This window comes from Ailuropoda melanoleuca, chromosome 12 (assembly GCF_002007445.2).
Source record: "Ailuropoda melanoleuca isolate Jingjing chromosome 12, ASM200744v2, whole genome shotgun sequence".
NCBI lineage: Eukaryota > Metazoa > Chordata > Mammalia > Carnivora > Ursidae > Ailuropoda > Ailuropoda melanoleuca.
In genome coordinates, this window is record NC_048229.1 from 67,520,513 (window position 1) to 67,544,063 (window position 23,551).

General features: G+C 41.9%; 2 protein-coding genes across 2 annotated transcripts in view; one reads left to right on the top strand and one right to left on the bottom strand.

The window, feature by feature from the left end:
• PKD1L3 (polycystin 1 like 3, transient receptor potential channel interacting) overlaps window positions 1-13,505 on the top strand; it is a 39,418-nt gene extending 25,913 nt beyond the window's left edge. The window contains 8 exon segments of the mRNA XM_034639037.1: window positions 3,512-3,827; window positions 5,092-5,225; window positions 8,975-9,115; window positions 10,601-10,660; window positions 10,663-10,772; window positions 11,199-11,300; window positions 12,922-13,053; window positions 13,422-13,505. Of these exon segments, the coding sequence (XP_034494928.1) occupies window positions 3,512-3,827; window positions 5,092-5,225; window positions 8,975-9,115; window positions 10,601-10,660; window positions 10,663-10,772; window positions 11,199-11,300; window positions 12,922-13,053; window positions 13,422-13,505 (1,079 nt within the window).
• IST1 (IST1 factor associated with ESCRT-III) overlaps window positions 12,112-23,551 on the bottom strand; it is a 21,710-nt gene continuing 10,270 nt past the window's right edge. The window contains exons 4-9 of the mRNA XM_034639038.1: window positions 20,833-20,916; window positions 20,218-20,328; window positions 19,111-19,317; window positions 18,398-18,490; window positions 17,044-17,092; window positions 12,112-15,634 (exon numbers count right to left, since the gene is read on the bottom strand). Coding sequence (XP_034494929.1) covers window positions 15,435-15,634; window positions 17,044-17,092; window positions 18,398-18,490; window positions 19,111-19,317; window positions 20,218-20,328; window positions 20,833-20,916 — 744 coding nt within the window. The 3' untranslated portion in view covers window positions 12,112-15,434. The remainder of the gene's footprint in view (window positions 15,635-17,043; window positions 17,093-18,397; window positions 18,491-19,110; window positions 19,318-20,217; window positions 20,329-20,832; window positions 20,917-23,551) is intronic.

Genomic DNA, 23,551 nt, shown 5'->3' on the forward strand with positions numbered 1-23,551 from the left:
AATTTATTTATTTATTCGACAGAGATAGAGACAGCCAGCAAGAGAGGGAACACAAGCAGGGGGAGAGGGAGAGGAAGAAGCAGGCTCATAGCAGAGGAGCCTGATGTGGGGCTCGATCCCATAACGCGGGATCACGCCCTGAGCCGAAGGCAGACGCTTAACTGCTGTGCCACCCAGGCGCCCCTAAAGTGGGGTTTTGAAGTCCTCTACTGTTATTTTATTGCTCTTTATTTCTTCAGTCAGGTAACATTTACTTTACATATTTAGGTGTTCCAATGTTGGGCGCATATATATTTACAATTGTTTTGTCCTCTTTATGAAGTGAGCCCTGTATCACTTTATCACCCATGACCTTCTTTGTCTGTTGTGACTGAGTTTAACTGAAATTCTATTTTATCTGTTATAAGTCAGAGCTACTTCTGTTCTCTTTTGGTTGCCATTTGCATGGAATTTTTTTTCCCCATACCTTCAGTTTCAGCCTGTATGTGTACTCAAAACTAAAGTGAGTCTCTTACAGGCAGTATATTATTGGATCTTGGACTTTTACTCTTCAGTCACTGTCTTTTGATTGAAGAATTTAATCTGTTGACATTTAATTATTGATAAGAACTTACTGCCACTTTATTGTTTTGCAGTTCCTTTCTTCCTCTTTTCTGCTCTTGCTATCTTTCTTTGTGATTTATTTTTTTGTAGTGGTATGCTTTAATTTCCTTCTCTTCATCTTTTTGCATCTATTTTAAATTTTGCTTCATTGTTATCACAAGGCTTACATAAAACATCCTAAATTATTATTATAAGTGTTTTAAGCTGAAAACAACTTAGCTTTAATCACATACAAAAACTCTACACTTTGAGGGGCCTGATTGGCTCAGTTGGTAGAGCATGCAACTGTTTATCTCAGGGTTGTGAGTTCAAGCCCCACATTGGATGTAGAGATTACTTAAAAAAAATAGACAAGATTGTGCTGCCTGTACATTAAAAAAAAACAAAACAAAACTCTACACTTCTCCTTTCTCTGTGCTTTATGCAACTGATGTCACACCGCCTTTCTTTTTTTGTTTGTTATCTATTAACATATTACTGTAGTGGTAGTTATTTTTAATACTATTGTCTTTAACTTTTATACTAAAGATAAAAGTTATTTACACACCATTACAGTATTACCAAATCCTGAATTAGACTATGTATCATTACCAGTTTTATACTTTTATGTTGTTACACAGCATTCCTTTCCTTTGAACAAAAGAATCCCCTCTAGCATCTCTTGTAAGACAGATCTGGTGGTGATGAACTTCCTAATCTTTTGTTTGTCTGGGATATTTTTCTCTCTCCTTCCCTTCTGAAGGACAGTTGTGTTGGGTATAGTGGTTTGGGTTGACAGGTTTTTTTCTTTCAGCACTTTGAATATATCATTCTACTCCCTCTGGCCTGCAAGATTTCTGCTGAGAAATCAGCCTGTGGGGGTTTCTGTGTGTGTGTAAAGTTATTTTTTTTCCCCTTCTATTCTCATAATTCTGTCTTTGACTTTTAACAATGTGATAAACAATAATGTATCTCAGAGTAATCTTCTTTGGGTTGATCTGACTGGGGGTCCTTTGAGCTTCATGTACCTAGATGTTTATATCTTTACCAAAATTTGGGAAGTTTTCAACTATTGTTTCTTTAAATAGCTTTCTGCTTCTTTCTCTCTCCTCCTCTGGGACTCCCGTGATATGTATATTTGTGCTTTTGACGGTGTCCAGAATACACATAGGCCTTCTTCACTTTTTGTCATTCCTTTTTCTTTTTGTTCCTTGAACTGGCTAATTTCAAATGACCTATCCTCAGGTTCACTGATTCCTCCCTCTGCATGATCAAGTCTACTGTTGGAGCTTTATACTGAATTTTTCAGTTCTATCATTGAATTACTTAGCTCCGGAATTTCTGTTTAGTTCTTTTTTATGGTTTCTATTTATTTAAAATTACCGTTTTGTTCCTCCATTATTTCCCCTGATTTCATTTATTTGTGTTCTCATGCATTTCACTGAGTTTCTTTAAGAAGATGATTTTGAATTCTGAGGCAGTTCCCAGATCTCCATATTTTAGGGGTCATTTAGTGGAACTTGATTAGTTTCCTTTGATTGTGTCCTGTTTGTCTGACTCTTTGTGATCCATGTAGTCTTGCATGGTGTTTGTGCATTTGAAGGAGCAAACACCTTTTCCAGTCTTTATAGACTGGTTTTGGCAAGTAAAGGCCTTTCTCCTATCAGTTGCTCAGGCTGATGAGATTATCTCCAGAATCTAAGTTGATCTGGGATGGAGGCAGGTCACGTGGCTATTGTTACATCCACAATGGGGTCCAGAGTTTGTAGGCCTGTTACCAGGGGCTCAGATATGTGTGGATCTGGTCTGGTCTCTGGGTGGACAGGACTGACTGCAGAACCTTGTTCAGTGGGGCTGGCACTGGGACAAGGGTTGAATTAGAGCAGGCCTACTGCAAGAATGAGTGTGGCTCCCACCGGATTTCTGGGAGGGCTCCTGCTGGGTCACTGGGTGGGTCCCTGGGAGGGCAAAATGGCCCTGGACTGTGGCTGAGAGGGACTGGAACTGAGTCCCCGGGCTCTTCAGGATCCACAGCCAGGACCAGTGTCTACAGCCCTGGTTCTTCAGGGATGGATGAGTGTGTCCCCCACCAGGACTGCTCCCTGACCATGGCTGGAATGGCCTGGAGCCAAGTTAGAAGTTTCGGGATCTGAAGTCAGACAAGGCTGGTAGGCTTATCTCCAGGAGCACTGACAGGTGTGTCTCCCAGCAGGTCTGTGGACTAGCAGGATGGCTCACGTACATAGCCAAGAGGGGGTGGAGTCCAGTTAAGGGCCATTTCAAGAACTACAGACAGACTGAGTTTGGTGAGCTTGCCTCCAGGGACTTTTGGACTGTAGCTGAGAGGGACTCAGAACTAAGATCTGCAGGCCTGTTATCTGAGACACAGGCAGAAGTGACTCCTGGGTCCCTCGGTATATGGTGCTGGTGGCAGGACCAAGACCAAAAGGTACTGTAGCCAAGCCCACTGTGGGACAAAACTACTTCTGGGTCTATTGTCAGGACCACAATTGGTGAGTCAGCCATCTGGGCATGGAGCTGCCTTCTCAGAATGGCCTTTTGTCAGTCTTGGACACCGCTGGGCTTTCACAGCTCCCTACCTTTGGATCCCAAGGCTCCCACAAAGGCACTTTCATCTGTGGATGGCTGCCAAAGTATTGATGCTGAGAGGAGATACATGCAGGGCACCTCCTCTTTCACTGTCTTGCTGATGCCTTTCAGCTGATTCTCATTATCTAGATCATCTGTGTATCATTTACAGATTCTGATCATTTCACTTCCTTATTTTTATGCCTCATTTCTTTTTGTTACCTGGTTGCATTAGCTAGAAATTCCAAATATGTTTTTTAAAATAGTGGTGAAAATGTGCATTTTCTGTTACTAACTTAATGAAGCATTTATAAAAATGGTGTCTTGTTCTTTTTGTTAGGGTTTATTGCTGATGGGAACTCCTTTCTTTTGGGCAACGTTCTGCTTCGTCAGATTCGCATTCCCAGTGCCATGCTCCTCCCAGCTGGAGTGTCTCCCCAAGAACAAGTGAAGCCATCTTCCCAAAATCAGGAGGATACAGAGAACTATGGAGTAAACTGGGGCCCCCCTGATACAAACATCACAAAATCAGACAGCATTTGGCATTATCAGAATCAAGAGATACTGGGTGGCTATCCCATCCAAGGGGAATTTGCCACTTACTCCGGAGGAGAGTACGTTGTGCGACTTGGAAGAAGCTCTGGTACCACAATGAGGTGAGCAAGGCAGAGCTCTGGACAAGAGAGCCAGGACATGTCCATTCTTAGGACAGTTACAGCTACCATAATCCTACTCTGTTGTGACACGTGTATACACTTCTCAGACTTTTAAGGAAGTGTATCTTTTAGTTTAAAAATTCCTTGTTCCACCTCAAACTATAGGTATGTTTTGGTTGGCAATTTGCTAAAACTCATTTGTTTTTCTCATTGGGAAATCACCTACCAATTTCAATCCAGGTACCTCTAGTTTAGGCAAACTGTAATCTTCAAATTTAAGAGGAAGCATTGCCTTCCATGAACCATAATCAATCCAAAATTCACAAACTGCCAGAGACTTCAGATTGTTTTTGTATGTGTATGTGATAAGAATCTTTATCATTATATATGAAAAGGCTTAAATTATCTCTTCATTTGAATTTACAGCAAGAGTTCACTCAAAAACAATGATGCCAACCAAATAACAACATTTCCACCCCTCACGCCTCTCAAAACGGAATAGCTATTTTTTTTTAAGATTTTATTTATTTAACAGAGATAGAGACAGCCAGCGAGAGAGGGAACATAAGCAGGGGGAGTGGGAGAGGAAGAAGCAGGCTCCCAGCGGAGAAGCCTGATGTGGGGCTCGATCCCATAACGCCGGGATCACGCCCTGAGCCGAAGGCAGACGCCCAACCGCTGTGCCACCCAGACGCCCCCAGATGCCCCCAGAATAGCTATGAATAAAGAGTAGCATTCAGCAGTGCCTGGGTGGCTCAGTTGGTTAAGTGTCTGCCTTCAGCTCAGCTTATGATCCCAGGGTCCTGGGATCAAGTCCCGCATGCGGGTCCCTGCTCAGTGTGAAGTCTCCTTCTCCCTCTCCCTCTCCCTCAGCCCCTCTCCACTACTCATTTCTCTCTCTCAAATAAATAAAATCCTAAAAATAAATAAATAGTAGCATTTAACATTTAGAAGTAGTGGAGTAGTAGGGGAGCTGACATAAAATAAATCTACCCTAGATGTTAACTGCCAAGTATGTTTTCTTGAACATTTAACTTGTGAATGCTATTATGAAAACCTTCATCTTTATAGTCTTCTAGATTTATATTTATGTTAACTAACACTAGTGAAAGTTTGGGCATTAGTAATAATAGTTCATATGTAAACGATACTTGGAAATGTAGCTTTGCATCTGGTATGTGATATTGGAAATGCCAGGGCATTTTTTTCCTTTGCAGGGTTGAATGGAGAAAGTGGCTGACCTTGTCCTTCTCTGTTTTCCCAGAGTTCTGCAGCATCTCGAACAGAGCCACTGGCTTGACCACTGCACCAAAAGCCTCTTTGTGGAATTCGTGGTCTTCAATACTAATGTGAACCTGTTCTGTGTAGTGACCCTGATTTTGGAGTCCAACAACGTGGGTAGGAAGGTCTCTTCTCTCCTCTCTCTCTGACCTGGGTATCTCAGGAGAAGGCTCACTGTCTTTATTTTATACTATTAAAAGACAGTATTTTAATTAAAGTTATTATACATAATTTTGAAAGTCAAATAGTTCAAGGCAAAAAGTAGCAGTCCTCTCTTCCTTCCCACCTCTCTCCCCTTCCCCAGAGATGGCTACCTCCAGCTTTTTTAACTGGTTCTTTGAAATTTAAAAATTAACAAGCTTATTACCTATTCCATGAATTTTCAGTTTTAGATATTATCTATTTCTTCCTATGATGAGCATTTAACTTTCTTATACCCACTTATAACCCACTCACACACACTTTTCTCTTTCCTTGTTCTCCCAATATAGTAATAATTTATGGTTAGTTCAATATTTATTTCCATTATTGTGATTATCTAAATGATTTTTCAAAGATGACCCATGTAATATATTACAATTTCTTCTACATTTTCCTTAGAGTTTATAATTACCTCTTTTTTTTTTTCATTTGCTTGGTTTTGCATGGATCTATCATTGATTCATCTCCAAACTCCTCTTGGAAGTAAAAATCTCATTCTGTTCAAAAAGCATTAAGCAACCTATTATTTTACTTTTAAAAGATAAAAGGGCCTCTCTGGGGCCCTCCATCCTTTTGGTACAATTCAGCTTGGTTATTCTCTGGTCTGCTGTATAGCGCTTATCCTGGATTCTCCCTACAGTATCATCCTGGCAATTATCTTGACCTCTCCCCTCTGTTGGATCTTCTTTCTTCTGGATCCCATGTTTTCCTCTCATTTTGCTGGAGCATATCCTCCAGGATATTACTACAAGGGTGCATAATTTTTTGAAGGCTTCCAGGTCCAAAAATGTTCTTATTCTGCCATCACACTTGATTGCTAAGTATTCTGGGTACGGTTGTTTTTACAGAATTTTGAGAAGTGTAGCTCCACTGCCTTCTAGCTTCTCATGTTGTTATTTAGAAGTATGAAGATGCCCCCACCTCCCAGAAGGTTTAATTTTCTCACTCTTCATGGTGAGTCCTTTAACCTGGAAATGTGTCCTTAGGTTCTGAGAAATTTTTTGACAGATTTCTATTAATTTCTTCTTCATTTTCTCTGTTCTCATTTTCTGGTATTCCTGGCATTTTGACATTGGGATGTCTGGACTGATCCTTTGATTTTCTTGTTTTTGCTTTTCCATCTTTTTCTTCTAGTTTCTGGGAGATAAATTTAGTAAGTGGTTTGGAAGTTGAAGTATTCATCTTGATAATTTAATTTTCAAGAATTCTGTTTGTCCTCACATTTTTTTCCCACAGTATCTTGTTCTTTTATGGACACGGTATCCTTTCTTAACTCTCTGAGGATGTTACAGGCTTTGTTGTGTTTTTCCTGCTCTTTCTCTAATGCCTCTGAACTTTTTTTATTTGTTTTGGTTTCCGCTTTTCAGTGTTAAGAGGTTCAAATATATGGCTGTTTTTTCATACTGAAGACAGAGACAGTAAAAAGGAAAAAAATGCTAGTTAGCATCTCTTTGTTCATGGAAAGAGCTTGTCAACTACGATCAATGTTTTTGGGGGCAGTTTTCTCGTAGAGGGACCCTCCAAACTCCTCCTCTCAGAGCCTGTTGAAAAAAGGGACTGGGAGGCATCTCACCATGCAGTATAAAACCTTTCTCTTAGGGGCGCCTGGGTGGCTCAGTCATTTAAGTGTCTGAGTCTTGATTTCAGCTCAGGTCATGATCTCAGGGTCTAAGATAAAGCCCCAGGTTGGGCTCTGTGCTGAGCTTGGAGCCTGCTTAAGATTCTCTCTCTCCCTCTCCCTCTGCCCCTCCCCTGCTCATGCGTGCATTCTCTCTCTCTCTCTCTCTCTCTCTCGCTCGCTCGCTCTCCTCCCTCAAAATAAAAATAAAAAAACTTTCTCTTAATTCTCTTTCCCAGACCATTATTTGCAAATAGACCTGGTGCCCCTGACTTCAGATTCTTCCTAGTTCAACAATAGGAAATAAACCTTTAGTTTTAGTGTGGTGAAAGGCAGGATGGGTACCAAATACCTAGTTGTGAATGGTGAGGCAGGCAGTCCGGGTATGTTCAGACTTGCAGTCAGTTCTTCTGTTTTCAGTTTCATCTGACCTTACATTCAGAAGTACCTAATGCTGGCAATTTTCCAGTCTTTCTGGGCTTGCTTCTGGGTTTTCTACATAGCTGACTTTGGTTTCAACTTTCTTGAATCTGTCATTCTTCTGTTTTCCAGCTTCCAATGGTTGGTTCCTGTCATCTACCCTCTTTTCTTTGGGTTGTTTTTTTATCCTGTCACTGTCATTATAGTGGCATTTTATGAGATTAGGGGGAAGCTTGTATATTCAGTTCCCCTACATTTAACAGGAAGTGTGTCCTAATCAAACTTACTTTCTCTTTCTTCTCTTCCCCAGAATTTGCCCACTAGTATCCTTCCATTTACCACCAGGTGTTACTTCTGATCAGTTTTATAGGGTAGATTTCTACACTTTTCTAAATGAAGCATGAAGGCTTCCTGTGGGTCTTCATAGGGTTTGTTTTTTTTTATTCGACAGAGATAGACAGCCAGTGAGAGAGGGAACACAAGCAGGGGGAGTGGGAGAGGAAGAAGCAGGCTCCCAGCGGAGAAGCCTGATGTGGGGCTCGATCCCAGAACGCCGGGATCACGCCCTGAGCCGAAGGCAGACGCTTAACAACTGAGCCACCCAGGCGCCCCTTCATAGGGTTTTTTATTGTTAGTAACTACCCAAAAAAATAGCCGTACATACGGCTGAAGTAAACATGGGAAAAGTCCCAATCTTAAGAGCTAACAATGTGACGTAGAATTCCTTTTATTCTTAAATGTACTTTCTACTACCAGGGGCGCATCTTAATTCTAATATTTTGGGGTTTTATGAAAGTTTATATTCACAAGACCTTTCATGATTTTATAAACAACAATCTCACTGTCCTTCTAGGTGGAATCTGAGGCTTTTTAGTCCATCCTTTTATAAATGTCTGAGTATCCCCAGGATACTATTAGTATTCATGGGGTCTTAGTGCTTTACACATAGAAAGTAACTAAATTTGAAATGGCTTAAAGCACTTTCATCATATTAATTTCTGAAAATGTATTTTCGATAGCTTTAAATTCCACTCTCTCCACACTTTACATTGCAGTCATCAGTTCTCTACCAAACATTATATGGCAAGAGTACAACTAGTCAGTGCATCTCTGCGCCTGTTCTTGCTCAGCAAGGGCAACACCTGTTAACAGCTGTGAAGTCACAGTGCTCTCAAGGTGGGATCCACGAGCACATCCTTCCCCTCTACTGACAAACAATGCATTTCTCCAGTAGTTATGCATGCGTGATCTCAGTTAATATCCATGACGGCTCTAGAGGAAATTCCAAGTGAAGTATAGAGATTCAGGAACATTTTAAATAGATATTCCAGCGGGGCACCTGGGTGGCTCAGTCAGTTAAGTGTCCGGCTCTTGGTTTTGGCTCAGGTCATGATCTGAAAGTTGTGAGATTGAGCCCCACAGCAGGCTCCAAGGTCAGCAGACTCTGCCTGGGATTCTCTCCCTTACCCTCTGCCCTTTCTCCCATACACGTTCTCTGTTGAGAGAAATCTTAAAAAAAAAAAAAAAAATCCAGGGACAGTTGCACTGATTTCAAACACAGAGTTTGAAAGGAAGAGGGCACAAACTTTGAAGACTCTTGACTGTAGGTGTTCTTTGTTGTTCTCAGGTACATTCTTCCCCTCGCTGAGGCTGGACACTTTAACTTCCCTTCAGGCATCAAAAAAGGACTTTGCCTGGTCTGTCATCTCACAAGTCATCTATTACCTACTAGTGTGGTACTATGCCTTTGTACAGGTGAATTGCAAGTGTCAGATGTAAGAAATTCTCAAGGTTTCCATTGTTATCAGGGGAGCTCCACAATGAGCTATTATAAGAATTATGGCTATGACTTTGATCCTTTCCAGAGCCTCAATTCAGCTACAGGCTCACTGGCTTTCTACCAAGTAGCTCTTCCAGTTTTCAAGAGTTAAGGAATTAAGTCTGTAAAAAGAATATTTTGCACCCTGGCCAAAGAATAAAGCCTGAGGCATGACAGATGATCATCCTTTAAATAAAACCACAACCCCATACTTATTTTAAAACCAAAGGGGGTCGCTTTCTGGGTAGGGATGTCCATCCATTAGCTTATCCATAATAGAGACAGTCTGCTTCCCCTTTGGGTAATTTCTCTGGTCTTTCCGGTGGGGAAGAGCATCGATTTCCTAAACCAAGTATTGCCATGTGGTATTTAACTTTTTCAGTGTCCAGTAGTCTGGACTGCTGATCTGTGTAATGAGAAAATATCCCAGGTCATCCCTACAGAGGGCCATTTATGCAGGGACCTAGGTTTTAGACAGTAAAACAGTTGTGATCAAGTGCCAACTTGCTCTATGGGAATCTTTCCAAGTAACTTAGTTGCTGCAACACAAGATTATGAATATGTTTGTCACATAACACTCCTCACTTCCAGGTTATCAATCTTTTGTCAGGGAGTGCAAGCACAAGCGGGGAGTGGCAGAGGGAGAAGCAGGCTCCCTGTTGAGCAAGGACCCTGATGCAAGACTCCATCCCAGGACCCTGGGATCATGACCTGAGCTGCAGGCAGGCAGACACTTCAACCAACTGAACCAGCCAGGGTCCCTATCAATCATCTTTCTACTTTGGGCACTATTACACCTGTTAGATAATTACCCTGAGAGAATATAGGATTAGAGTGCTACAGAAAACAGACTAGCATGATAGCACGTCTCATTAGGCTAAGTCCACTCCTTTTGAGAGAAGGGATTTAACTCAAACCAGAACAGTGGAGGAGGATGGCCTTGATTTGCAGGATGAATTTTGAGTAATCAGCTACGGGTTGTAGTTCAGGGTTTCTTCAGATCTCCCAACCAAATACATGGCTTTTTGCCTATGCTCTCACATCCCCAAGTACCCAAGGCCACACTGGAGAGTTCTTGCATCAAGTATTTGACGTAATAGGACTCACAGAGCGGCTGCACTTGAGCAGGGGAAGCCCTGGAGAAATGGGTGGCATTTACTTCAGCTGAGTAACTGTCAGCCTTCCTTGGTACAGGTTCATCATCAGTTTCTATGAGGCAATAAAAGTAAACTCAGCAGGGGCGCCTGGGTGGCACAGCGGTTGAGCATCTGCCTTCGGCTCAGGGCGTGATCCTGGCGTTGTGGGATCGAGCCCCATGTCAGGCTCTTCCACTGTGAGCCTGCTTCTTCCTCTCTCACTCCCCCTGCTTGTGTTCCCTCTCTCACTGGCTGTCTCTATCTCTGTTGAATAAATAAAATCTTTAAAAAAACTCAGCAGTCCTTCACCTCATGGGCTTCCTGGTTCTGTTGGCCACCGTTCAGCTGTGGAACCTGCTGCACGTAACCCCAGGCTGCAGGTCATCGGTAGATCACTCAGCGAAGCCTGGGACGAGGTGGTGGACTTCTTGCTGGTCATCCTGATCCTGCTCACAGGCTATGCCATCGCTGTAAGCCCTCATTCCCAGGGTCTGTCTTTTCCCAAATGCTGTGGCCTTGGAATCACATTACTTCCCAAGAAAGCACTATACGGAAAACCATCAGTTCAAGCTAGCAGTGGGTTTTGAAAACCAGTGGAATAAGCAAGCTGGTTTTTAGTTATAGTTCCATACTTAACCAGCAGTATGACTTAAATGCAGACATCTGTCTCCTAAAATTTAGCCCAAGGGTGATGTGAAGGCCAAATTAACTGATATGAAAATGCTTTGTAATTACAAAGGCATTTTTTTAAGGCATAGTGATTTGCATGGCCACTTAGGCATTTCTTTGAATTCTATCCCCTTTGGTCCTGTATTGGTCTCCTTATCAAGCCAGGAGGAAAAGAACTGAAATCAGCCCTATTGCTCTCCACCTTGATTAGTCTTTCTCCTTTTCAGTTTAACCTGCTGTTCGGATGGAGCGTCTCTGACTACCAAACTTTCTTCAGCTCAGCAGTGACTGTTGTTGGCCTCCTAATGGGAATCTCTCATCACAAGGAGGTGAAAACCCCCATCCTGGTTTCCCTCCAGGATTGTTTTATTTACTACACTTAAGGTGAGAATTGCTTACAAAAGCAGCCCCTTCTGTACCACTGCACACTGGAAAGGGAGAGTGTAGATCCTTTGCCCTTCCATTTTATGGTGCTATCTATGCATCAACTTGAGTGGCTATTACATTCAGAAATGTGTCCCTTTTTCAAGCACCTAAGTCCCAATTTCTTCATTTCTTGATCTTACTGCCAGGACGCTGGGCCCGAATTTATGCTCATAAGCTAGCCAGATTAATATTATTTGCTGCTTCTTTCTCAGTGGCCTTTTGAAGTATACAATGAAAGTGCCTTTTAAATTAGGAAGGTACAGTTCCAGAAAGAACTGCAATATTTTTGTCCATAGTTGATAAATGGGTCATTTCAGAGAGGCTATTATTCTCCCCCAAGAACTACCAACACAAATATCTTTCTATTCTATATAAAAAAAAAATAGGAAACCCAGATGAGGATTTGGAGCCCTAGCATATATAGATTTGATCAGGACAGAAAAAATAACAAATTAGTGAAATTGTAAAGATTTTCATGAAGTTTAACCTTCTGAAAATCTAGAACTCATGTTAGTAATTAAAATAGGCAAGTGTACATAGTTTAACATAGTTTCTAATGTGGAAAGTTCTCACCTTCCTAAGATCCAAGGAAGACTTGTTACAGTTCTAAATTCAATTAGGGAATGAAGCCTTCACCCTTGGAACACTTTTATATATTAAGACACTTAAGGAAGTAACAAAACAGTGAGCTACTGCTAACACCTCCTTTCTGACTTAAAACAAAAACATAAACTTTAATCATAACAATACAATGTGAACGGAAAATGGAGTATACTTACTAGGAAAAGTTTTATATCACAAAGATTGTGCAGGTTACATGGTTGACCTAGAGTAGCTATAATGAAGCAATTATCTGGTCATACAGATTCCATCACAGTGATAGTTATTATAAGCGTTCATCCTCTAAGTTGTTGGGCTGTTGTTTTTTTAAACAGTACCCTAGTGGCAACAGTGAATTAGCCAATACCAAGGGAAAATAAACGTCTTTTGTTAAAATGAACACGTAAACTAAAATACTCTTATTTGGAAACCACCATTGTCCCTGTATTTGAGAATGATCTCGTCATGCTGAAAATTAAAGAATGGCAAACTCAGTACTTATTTTTAAAAGACAACACTAAAAAACCCCCAGAAAACAAAAACCCCAGTTTTTTATGGTTAACTTGTTAAATTTTATTGGAATGCTCCTGTGTTTATAGAGGTTCTTAGAATGGCAGAGACAGTTTTTGTGATTTCTGATGTTATTCTTTCAATATGCTTTTGCTACTCTTTCAAGCTTCCGTGCTTAGATATATTTTCCAGAGCTGCCAAAACTCACACGGGCTTTGAATCATTTATAGTGCCACTGTGACTTACCTGTCCACTCAAAAGCATTTTCCTTTTTAATAGTTTTGCTTCTCCCCCTAGTTTCCACCGAATATTTTATGTGAATATATCACAAACATTAGCATATAACTTACATTTTTAAAGTAGCAGTTAAACTGTCAGTGTTTAAAATAAAAATATTTTATTGTCTCTTCCCAGGTTATTGCTTTAGACCCAATCCTGGGATCTTTTCTGATTCTCACCAGTGTCTTCTTGATGGTACTTGTGATCATTAACCTTTTTGTTTCAGTCATTCTCATGGCCTGTGGTAAAGAAAGTAAGTCCCTTAAGGTAGGTAACACTCCAACTTGTAACTGAAATAAAAACTTGTCATGATTTTATCATTAGAAAAACTCCATTGTTGCTGCTCTTACTACTACAGACTGACACAATGCACAGTATCAGAATAGTCCCTTCATTAGTCTCCGTAGCTCTGGGAACCATCTTCCTAGAACACCCAGTTTACAGGACATCTACTGTTCTAAAATAGCTGATCCTCAACTATTAAGTAGCAGAAACAATCCAATGCCTGACAGTTAATCATTAAAGGAAAGAGTATCTTTACTATTAATACTATTTTTTAATCTTTTGGTACTTTTCCCCTCCAACATTAGCATGAGTTTTAATTCCCTCACTTTTCTCCTTTTGTCTTTGATTAGACTCTGAAAGAAGGTGCACTGATCAATAAGGTGCTACAGAAGCTCTCCAGTTTGCTAGGAATCCAGCGGCACCAGAACACGTGAGCAGCCGTGATGGCAACAGGCATTAATACTGAGGTTTCAAAAGATGAACTACCTTGGGGCACCTAGGGAACTCAGATGGTTAAGCATCTGCCTTCAGCTCAGGTCATGATCCCAGGGTGGTGGGATCGAGCACCGTGTCGGGCTCCCTACTCAGTAGAGAGCCTGCTTCTCCCTCGCCCTCTGCTTGTGCTCTCTCAAATATTTAAAAAAATTAAAATTTGCATGGTATAGGTTAGAAAATTACCGATTTATAATACATGGTTAATTTTGTAAATCACTGAGGAATCAAAATCCCCGTAGCATCAGGGTTTAGGTTTATGGATCACTGTGAGGCAAGGGCTAAAAGCTAAAAAACACTACAAAAGTGATACAGGATAATCCAGCTCTGCTGCCAAACAGCAAGTAAAGAAACACTCACCGCCAATGTTTTCAGCATGGCTGTGGGAAATATGTGTGAGTCAGAGGTGGGCTCACTGCCGCTTTTTAAAATCAAAGATACAAGCATGAGGTTTGGCTAATGGGGAGCCCTGTCCCAGAGGATAAACCAGGCAAACTCACAAATGCTATCTGGGCTTAAATACAGAAACAGAAATGGACTCCTTGCTGCAGGCATCCACATTACCCAAGAAACCAAAGGTAGGGTGGGGCTGGTGCCCAGCATGGGTCACATGCTTAAAATACCCTCCACTAAAATCCAAATCTGCACCTCATCACTTGACCAAAGCAGTGGAGAAAGCAGGGCACAGGATTTTTAACTTTATTATCAGCTACTGAGCTATGAGATACAAACCAATCAAAAACATTAAAGTTGCTTGAAACAGGTGTGTACATTTACACTACCCAGAAGCCAGAGTCGTATCTTCTGATCCCAAAGCCATCCCTCTGGGGAACGATGGCCTCAGCTAAGGGGCAAAGGAACACATTAAGTTACAATAGTAAGAGTCTCATCCGCCTAGGAAAGTAGTGAACAACTATAGCCACATTTTTTATGGGCACCAAGAACTTATCTGAAATCAGTTTTTAAAGGTTCTCTTAAAGTTTTCAAATGAAAACAGGAACCCTTCCTTCTCCTGTAGGCATTCCAGCTCACTACCCAAGCGACTTGAGTACTTCTATTAAGGCAACTGGCAGCCCACCTTAGCCTTGAATGGTGACTTCTGCCCAGTGTGTGACCTGTCCTTTGTTCGCCAGTAAATGCAGTCCAACAGAACATGCTATGGGGAAAAATAGGAATTTATGCAGTGCTGCCCTCTGGTAAAAGGGAACACAGCACTCAAAGCAAAAGGCCACGGAGGGCTCCCTGAGAATCCAGTAGAACTAAGAGAAGCCTTCAACTTTCCCAATAAACTTTGTAACTGGATCCAGGTAGAATAGTGCCCTGCAGCAAGGAGTAGTGTATATGCCAATGAGAGGACCCAGCTTCCAAGAACTGTTACAGTGGCTTCCAGAGTCAGTCTCTCCCATTCATAGCACACCTTTGCTTTGATTCTTGCTCACCACAAACCCCTCTGTACAGAGGGGTTTGTTTCTAAGTCTAGAACTTCAGCACCGGGCTAAGAGACTTCATGAAGTATTCTTCTCCGTGTCCAGCCATCTTTGGCAGCTCTCCTCACAATGCTTTCACCTTCCCACTCCCCTATGGAGGGACAGAAGGACAGGTGGTGGGAAAACCTGGGCTCACACTCAGAAACAGACAAGCCCAGCTGCCCAGAGTCAGCTGCTCTGGCCTCATAGTCTCTAATCATTAGTCTCTTAGGAGCAAGAGAGAACTGGAAAGCAGCAGAATTTAGAGCATGAAGAGAGCCCAGAGGAAGAGTGTGCTCAGTGATGGTTAAGAGATGAAAAAGAATTTCATGGAGATTCTTTGTTACAAGGAGAAACAGCTGAGTCTCAAATCCCAGAGCCCGGAGGTTGCCTGGTGTAAGAGACCTAGGTTTTCTTTTTCAACTCTTCAAATCTCCGGGAAAGATCATCAAAGTCAATGTCCTCAGATGCTGAGGTGTTGGCACCAGCAGATGCAGTTGGTAGTGTGTCTGGCACAGACGGCAACTCTGGTAGTACAAAGTTGTCATAGGTATCCACAGGTCGGGAAGGGGGTTTTGCAGAGGCTTCCGGCTTGGGCCCAGGACCTAATGAAATTAGGGCAAGGAGCACAGTATTACAAACACCAGAGAAAAGTGGCTCAGATCCTCAAAGCCCACAATCCCCTTTGGCAGAAACAATAAATATACAAGAGAAAACACTGGTTTTAAAAAAATGATGAATAATTCTAAAGGTCAAGAAAAATTTTCAGGACAATTAATATCTACATTTCCTTAATACATTTGAATCCTGTTTTACTTTCCTATGGTGAGAAAGAAGATTAAGGGCAATTCAAAGTGTGGTACTTGTGACTAAATACAGACAGCACTCACTCAGACTGTCCCCTTTCACAAGGTCTGCTCCCATAACAACCAAGTCCAAGGGGTGGTCCTAAAATTCTGCTGGAAAGAGCCATCTTTAAGGCTTAGAGGGAATAATTTTTTATAAGGCATGTTAATGTCCTTATTGCATGATGTAATAGGATCTGAATTACCAGTCTTCCATTTTGTATTTTACAAGTTAAAAGCATCCCCCTCTCTACCTGTTCATTTCCATTTGTATCTAAGTTCTAGAAAAGGCAAACCTCAATTAGTTTTAGAGACTAAGAACAATTGGGTGCCTGAATGGCTCAGTCAGTTAAGCATCTGACTCTTGTTTTCACCTCTGGTCATGATCTCAAGGTCATGGGACTGAGCCCCATGTCTGGCTCCGTGCTGAGGGAGAAGTCTGACAGAGATTCTTTCCCTCCCCCCCACCCCCAACGCAGGCACATGTTCTTTTTCTCTAAAAATAAAACAGTGTTTGCCTCCAAAGTAGAGAGTGGATTGATGGGGTTGACTGGAAAGGAACATAAGGGAACTTTCTGGGGTGATGGAAATGTTCTACACCAGTTTTCCTGAGGTTGTTTATATAAAATCAAAATTTATCAAACTATACCATAAAACAACTATCTCCAATTTAAAAAGTATCCCCCCCCACCCCGCGTTTCCACAGGGCTGGTACTGTGTGTTGTTTTCTGAGTGGATGACCACATGAGCATGCTTGCTTTGTGGTAAGTCACTGAACTATTCATTTACAGTTTTATCTGCCCCCTCTTTAATGCTCAAGTTTAAAAATGTTACATCTAGACAGAAAGATAGCTAGATTGATCCATCGATTTCTTTTGGTATTTCCAGGTACAATGGAAGTTGAAGCAGCAGGAACATAAAGAACATGAGGTTGAACGAATAATGATACCATTAACAGAAACAAGGAACTTGGGAGATTCTCCGCTTCCAAGAAAAATATTTTCTTTTTGGACAAGAGAAATGCTAAGTTCTATTTTCATCCTACTACACTCTGGGAGAGGACGGGGCATGGGGGTAAAATGCCACAAACATGGACACCATCTCTGAGACAGGAGCAGTAATGAGAACAGCAAAGGGTTCAGCACTGAGGGTTTCTGACTCACACTCACCAACAATCTGTGCAGAAGACACATTCTTATCAGCATTAATGTCATCAACCTGAAACACAAAGACTGTTACTAGGGGAGAAAGCAATGGCATTACTGGAGAAAGTACTGATACTGGTATAAGCCCCTGTATTTTCCAGAAGCTAAGCTGCTCAGCAGAAGCAACAGAACCTGCTCCAAAGAAACTGCCCCTCCACCCCCTGTACTCCTTCCTGATCTTCCAATCAGACAGATATCACATTAAACTCTTAACCACCAAGAGAGAAAAAGAAAATTCTTACCACACCATAACACCTCTCTTTGATACCTTCACCTTCTGGGCAGAGAGAAAGCACTAACCCACTGAATTCATCTCCAAGAGCCAAGTCCTCAAGTACTAAAGATCTACCTCATTCCTAGAAACAGTTGTGGGCAATGCTTCAATGCATGCAAGACTGAAACTTAAGAAAATCCAGGCCTGAGGGAAAACCAAAGGAAAGAACACTAAGCAAGTGCAGGAACAGGGGGATCTCGCAGCAAACGCCCTACCAATTTGTTTTCTCTATGATGTATCAGATGGAAACACATCTCAAAAGGCACATACTAGCTGAGGAAACAAGGCTGACAGAAAAGGAGCCCTCTAATTCTGAATCAAAGCTGTGCAATCACCAACAATTCCAGGAACAGTTACCGTATTTATAACAAGTTTCATTTATAAGACTAAAATGCAGGGGCGCCTGGGTAGCGCAGTCATTAAGCGTCTGCCTTCAGCTCAGGGCGTGATCCCAGCGTTCGGGGATCGAGTCCCACATCGGGCTCCTCCGCTGGGAGCCTGCTTCTTCCTCTCCCACTCCCCCTGCTGTGTTCCCTCTCTCGCTGTCACATAAATAAATAAAATCTTTAAAAAAAAAAAAAAAAGACTAAAATGCAAAATTAATGCTATAGGCTGAAATTTACTAACTGGACACTTCTGTTTAAGACAAAAACCTGGACACTATTCCTTTACATAGTGCTGAATTTATAAAACTGGTATTTTAATTATGATATTCTAGCATCAAGACTACACCAGCTCAATACAATTCTCTGACTAGTTAAAAACCCAAAAGACTAGGTAAGTGCCCTACTAGAACTTTCTAAGAGATCTGCAACTTCCTTCCTGATTCCTGGCTTAATTGCAAACAAAGCATTGCCACCAATGATGCTGTCACTGCCGCCACCACCACCCCATTTCCAGGTAAAGCAACACAAAAATCCAAAGCAAGAGCAGTGCTGGTAACTAGGAATTGATTAAAACTTTGCCTTCCCTGTGGCCATTATTTTGCTCTCTCTTCACGGGATTCACTCTCCTGCTGCTTACAAAAGAGGCTCAAGCACTTACAGATTCATACGACGGGGGAGTTGCTGGTATCTGAGGTGGATGAATATTGGGAAAAGCCTGATAAGTCCCCACTGGCAATCCATTGAAATCCGACTGCAAGAGGAGAAAGGCAACATCAGAGACATGGCCCGTTTTGCAGTCTGAGGTTTGTGTATGCTAAGAGAGAAATACCTATATGTACTCAGTGTGAAAATTCAAGATATATATTCAATACGTATATATATTCAAAAGCTCCAAAGAGAAAAAAAATGCCCAGAAGGATTCCAGATTTTTAAAGATCTATAGCCAAAGGCTACTCTTCAAACTACTAACCAACTGCTTTGATGACAAAGGAAGATTCTCATCAGACTTTCCTATTACTAGTAATGACCTTCACCCTCTTGTCTACAATAGTTTTTCAATCTGGTAATAAGTAGTATTCATTTATGGAAACAACTAGTATCCCTGCAACACATCCCAAAGATATTCAGTAAACCTATAAGAAAAAAGTTTCTTTAGCACCATCTCTATTTTCCCACATCAATGAAAGACAAACCAGAAAATTTTCTCCAAATCCCAGTATTTTTTTTTTCACAATATGATTACTAATACCAAATGTCCTTATTGCTCAATCTTCTTGTCAACCTACAACTCCTGTGTGTATTCATACATCCAATGTGCCATCTTCTATTACATTTTCTAGAGTTTACACCCACACTTCTATGGATACTTACTGGTCCCTTTGGAAGTGGGTAGGAGAAAGGAGTACTTGGAGAGGGCATGGGCACAGGCATGGGCATAGACACTGGCACTGTTCCATCAGGTCCACCAACGGGTGCTGCGAAGCCACCCCCTCCTCCTCTTCCAGGGCCCCCTTTCTTCACATCATCTGTGAATCCAACATCAATAAGATCTGCCTCTACCCCAGGAGGAGCTTCTGCCTGAGAAGAGAGAAACCTGTATCATTAACCCACATTAGAGGCCACGTACCCCCGAAGCAGACTCTGAGACGGAGACCAGTGTGGAGGAATTTTACTGGGATAGTCCCTTGGGATAAAGACCTGTGGAGAATTGAAGGAAGCCGGGCTGTGCTGCCCTCCAGTCACAACTGCTCAGTCAATTCCTTAAGGAGCTCTGCAGCTGGGATGGGCCTGCAGCAGATACCCTGACTGGGACAGAGTCTTTAAAACCCAGTTACTAAATGTAGGCTGTCCTGCAGGAAAGACTGGATGAAGCAGCTTTCTTCTGAGGGCCACTGCTGGAATGTATGAACCACCAGTCATCAATATTCTCAAGAGCTGGGGAAATAAACGCTTTTATCCTTAAGTGTGTAGATCTGGGATGGGGGAGAGTTGTGTGAGCAGCACACCAAAGAACCCACTGCACCCACTGACCTGACTGACTGATCACTATTTGTATATTTGCCCCCCTTACACTGTAAACCTCTTCAGGACAGTGACCTTGTTTTTATCTTTGTATTCTCAGCATTTTGTGCACTAACACACGGCAGGCACCTAATAAATGTTTCAGAATCCATTTGGGGTCTTGGGGCATTTCTTGCTTCAATTCCTTGAACCTCACTGAAAAGCAGCAATAGTGCCACTCTGTATTTGTATCATGGTTTGTACCTTTTCTAAGTGCTTTCCAGTCATTCATCTCATCTGATCCTTAAATACTCTTTGAGAGATGCAGGCATATTTCTCACTACCCAAAAAGGCACTAATTTGACAAAGGCTTAAACTCCCACACACAAACTTTAGTGCAAAGAATATGGTTATTTTTTAAGAAAGTGATATCCAGACTCACCTCCCCCTCTGTACTCTGAAAGACTCTATACTTACCATGACCACAGAGTCAGGCTCATAGGGCACATTGTAGTTCTTGGCAATTTCAATCAGGTATCTCTCCACCAGGATTTTGGGTGGGGCTTCCACACTCAGTTTGTGCATTAGCTGTAAGTAAAAGACCCAGGGTTAAAATCTATGCCAATTAGCCTAAGCCTAACCTGACTCACTTTTAAACTTTGTTCCTCTTATTTTGCAGGTAAATAGAGGATAAAAGAGGTTCTGACCAGTTAAATGATTTTTTTCAGTCACAAAGCATTATTATAAACCCATGCCCCTTTCTTGTGCTCCGGTTACACGTGACCCAGGTGTTGGTAAGACTGATAACACCGCCTCCCACATTTGAATTCATCCATTCTTTATCACCTCACTTCTACATCCACAAATCACAAGGGGCACAAAGGACTAGGGGCCTCACAATCAGTGGTTTAGGGAAGGGGTAAGGAGTTGACGACACTGCCAGCCAGAGAGCCTTCTCATCCTTACTATGAAACATGCAACCCTAGATTAACTAGATCAACTGAGCCATACAGTAGGGCCCACTACAATCGACGCAAAATAACATGCCCACACCCTGTCTGCTGCATCATTTTTAACACGTATGTTCATTACCCTGTCGTTCACAGTTCCAATCTGGTTGGTTCTACATAACTTGCCGTATTCCTTGCTATACTTGGCACAGAGCTGATCAGCAACCTATAGAGGAAAAAGAACAGTAAATGAAACCATTCTTACAGACTGCTTCAAGCTTCCTATCAACAGTAACCATGCTTCTATTACAGGATTTAAAAAAAAAACAGGGCTTCTGAAACTTTTAAGGGATACATGTTAATTCATACTTATCCATCCATCCACTGAGCTGTAACTATGTTAGACATTATGATATATGCTATAAATACAATAAACAAAAACATTGTTCCTACTCTTATAATCTTGTAATCTCTAAGGAAAACAGTCATTACTCAATCACACAAATAAAGATAGAAATGCACCCATATTAAGTGTCACCAAGGGAAAGTAAACCACACTGTAACTTTTAACAGTGACATTAGACCTGATCAGAAAAGTCATGTAAGGGGGCACCTGGGTGGCTCAGTCGGTTAAGCGTCCACCTCTTGGTTTGAGCTCAGGTCATGATCTCAGGGTTGTGGGGTCAAGCCCCGCACTGGGCTACTCGCCCAGCATGGAGTCTGTTCAAGATCCTCTCTCCCTTTCCCTTTCCCTCTGCCCCTCCCCTCACTTGTCCACTCTCTCAAATAAAATCTTTAAAAAAAAAAAAAAAAAAGGTAAGGCTTCCTGAAAAAAGGGATGCTTCACTGAGATGTAAAGGATGACTAGGAGTTAAGAGGGAAGGAAGAAGCACATTCTAGGAAAAGAAAACAGCATGTACAAAGGCCTCTGGTAGAATAACAGGGTGAATCTTCAAGCTGAAATAAAGTGTTGAGCCCCCGGGGAGGAGTGTGATAGGAAATGAAGAAAGGCAGGCACAGGGGCCCACACAATGCAGAGCCATGTAGGCCATATTAGGAATTGTTTCCATCACAAGAACAGCAGCTACTAAAGGGCTTTAAAGCAAGAGGTAGTGACAGGATCAGATCTGTGTTCTGAACACAACTCTAAGCTGTTTGATGGCATGCTGAATAGAGTAAAGGAAACCAAAGAAGGTGTAGGAAGAAGATTCAAAAAGTTATTGTAATAGTCCAGGCAGGAGACGCCTGGCATTGAACCAGAGTGGCCCCAACACCTGAGAGTTCAGTGAGGAGGCACTCACTGTTCAGTATGTAGACCTGGTACTTACAATGTAAGATTGTCTTCTGAGTAACAGGTTTTGGTTGCCTTATACTATGCAGGAAATTTTCATTTTTCTTGTATTAATTTATCACTCTTTGTTTATGGCTTTTGAGTTTTGTGGTCTTTTCCACTATGAGATCATTTTTTTAAAAAATCTGCCTAGTCTTCTTCTCATTCTTTTATGAGTTCATCTTTTAAAAATCATGTAAATCTGTTTCATCTTGAATTTTAATATAAAGGAAAACTACAGGAGAGGTTAAATGAAACTAAGGTTGGGACGCCTGGCTGGCTCTGCTGGAGGAGCATGCGACTCTTGATCTAGGGTCATGAGTTCAAGCCCCACACTGGCTACAGAGATTACTTCATAAAAAGTTTTAAAAAAAGAGAGAGACTGAGGTTAAAAGTCTGTATAAGCAGAAGCTGCTTCTGGGGCACCTCACTGGCTCAGCTGGTAGAGCATGGGACTCTTGATCTCAGGGTCTTGAGTTCAAGGCCCACACTGGGCGCAGAGCTTACTTTACAAAGAAAAGTAAAAGAAGCAAGCAAGAGTTACCTCTACTCTCTCCCCCATTCCTCCACTCACAAAACACTTTGACTACCAGCCCTACCAGATCAGAATACAGGAGGCTTACTCTCTGGGGAGGTTTAACTAAAGGGATTCTGAATTCCAAGCAGAGCAGAGAGCAGAGACACTTAATGACAACAGAAAAATTAAGTATAAGCCTTCCACAAGGTAAGAATGAGACCTTTGGCTTCCTCCTCCTCTGGTTCTCAGAAATTCTGACAGCCAGTTTATACCCTCGGAGTAAAAAATAGGATTCCTCTCTGAAGAAAATGACTATACCGAGGAAGAAAACTAGTTCCTGATACTCTGGAGATCCTTTAAGAAAGGGCTTAGATCATTCAACAGTGAAGGCACCTGGCAATAAGCCCCACCCAGGCACACAAAGGTCCCAAGACGCTTCTTTAATGCCTCACTTTTAAATACAAACGAACAACCAAGGGTCACCAAAGTTTTGTGAAAAGTTAAAAGACATCATAGCTATGGGGCGCCTAGGTGGCGCAGTTGTTAAGCGTCTGCCTTCGGCTCAGGGCGTGATCCCAGCGTTCTGGGATCGAGCCCCACATCAGGCTTCTCTGCTAGGAGCCTGCTTCTTCCTCTCCCACTACCCCTGCTCATGTTCTCTCTCTCGCTGGCTATCTCTCTCTCTGTTAAATAAATAAATAAAATCTTTTTTAAAAAATTAAAAATAATAATTTTTAAAAAAGACATTACAGCTATGAAACAAAAGCAACAGACTATGAAATAAATATTCAGAAAATTAAAAAGAGCTCTTAAAAATAAAATCATACAGGGGCGCCTGGGTGGCACAGCGGTTAAGCATCTGCCTTTGGCTCAGGGCATGATCCTGGTGTTACGGGATCAAGCCCCACATCAGGCTCCTCCGCTATGAGCCTGCTTCTTCCTCTCCCACTCCCCCTGCTTGTGTTCCCTCTCTCGCTGGCTGTCTCTATCTCTGTCAAATAAATAAATAAAAAA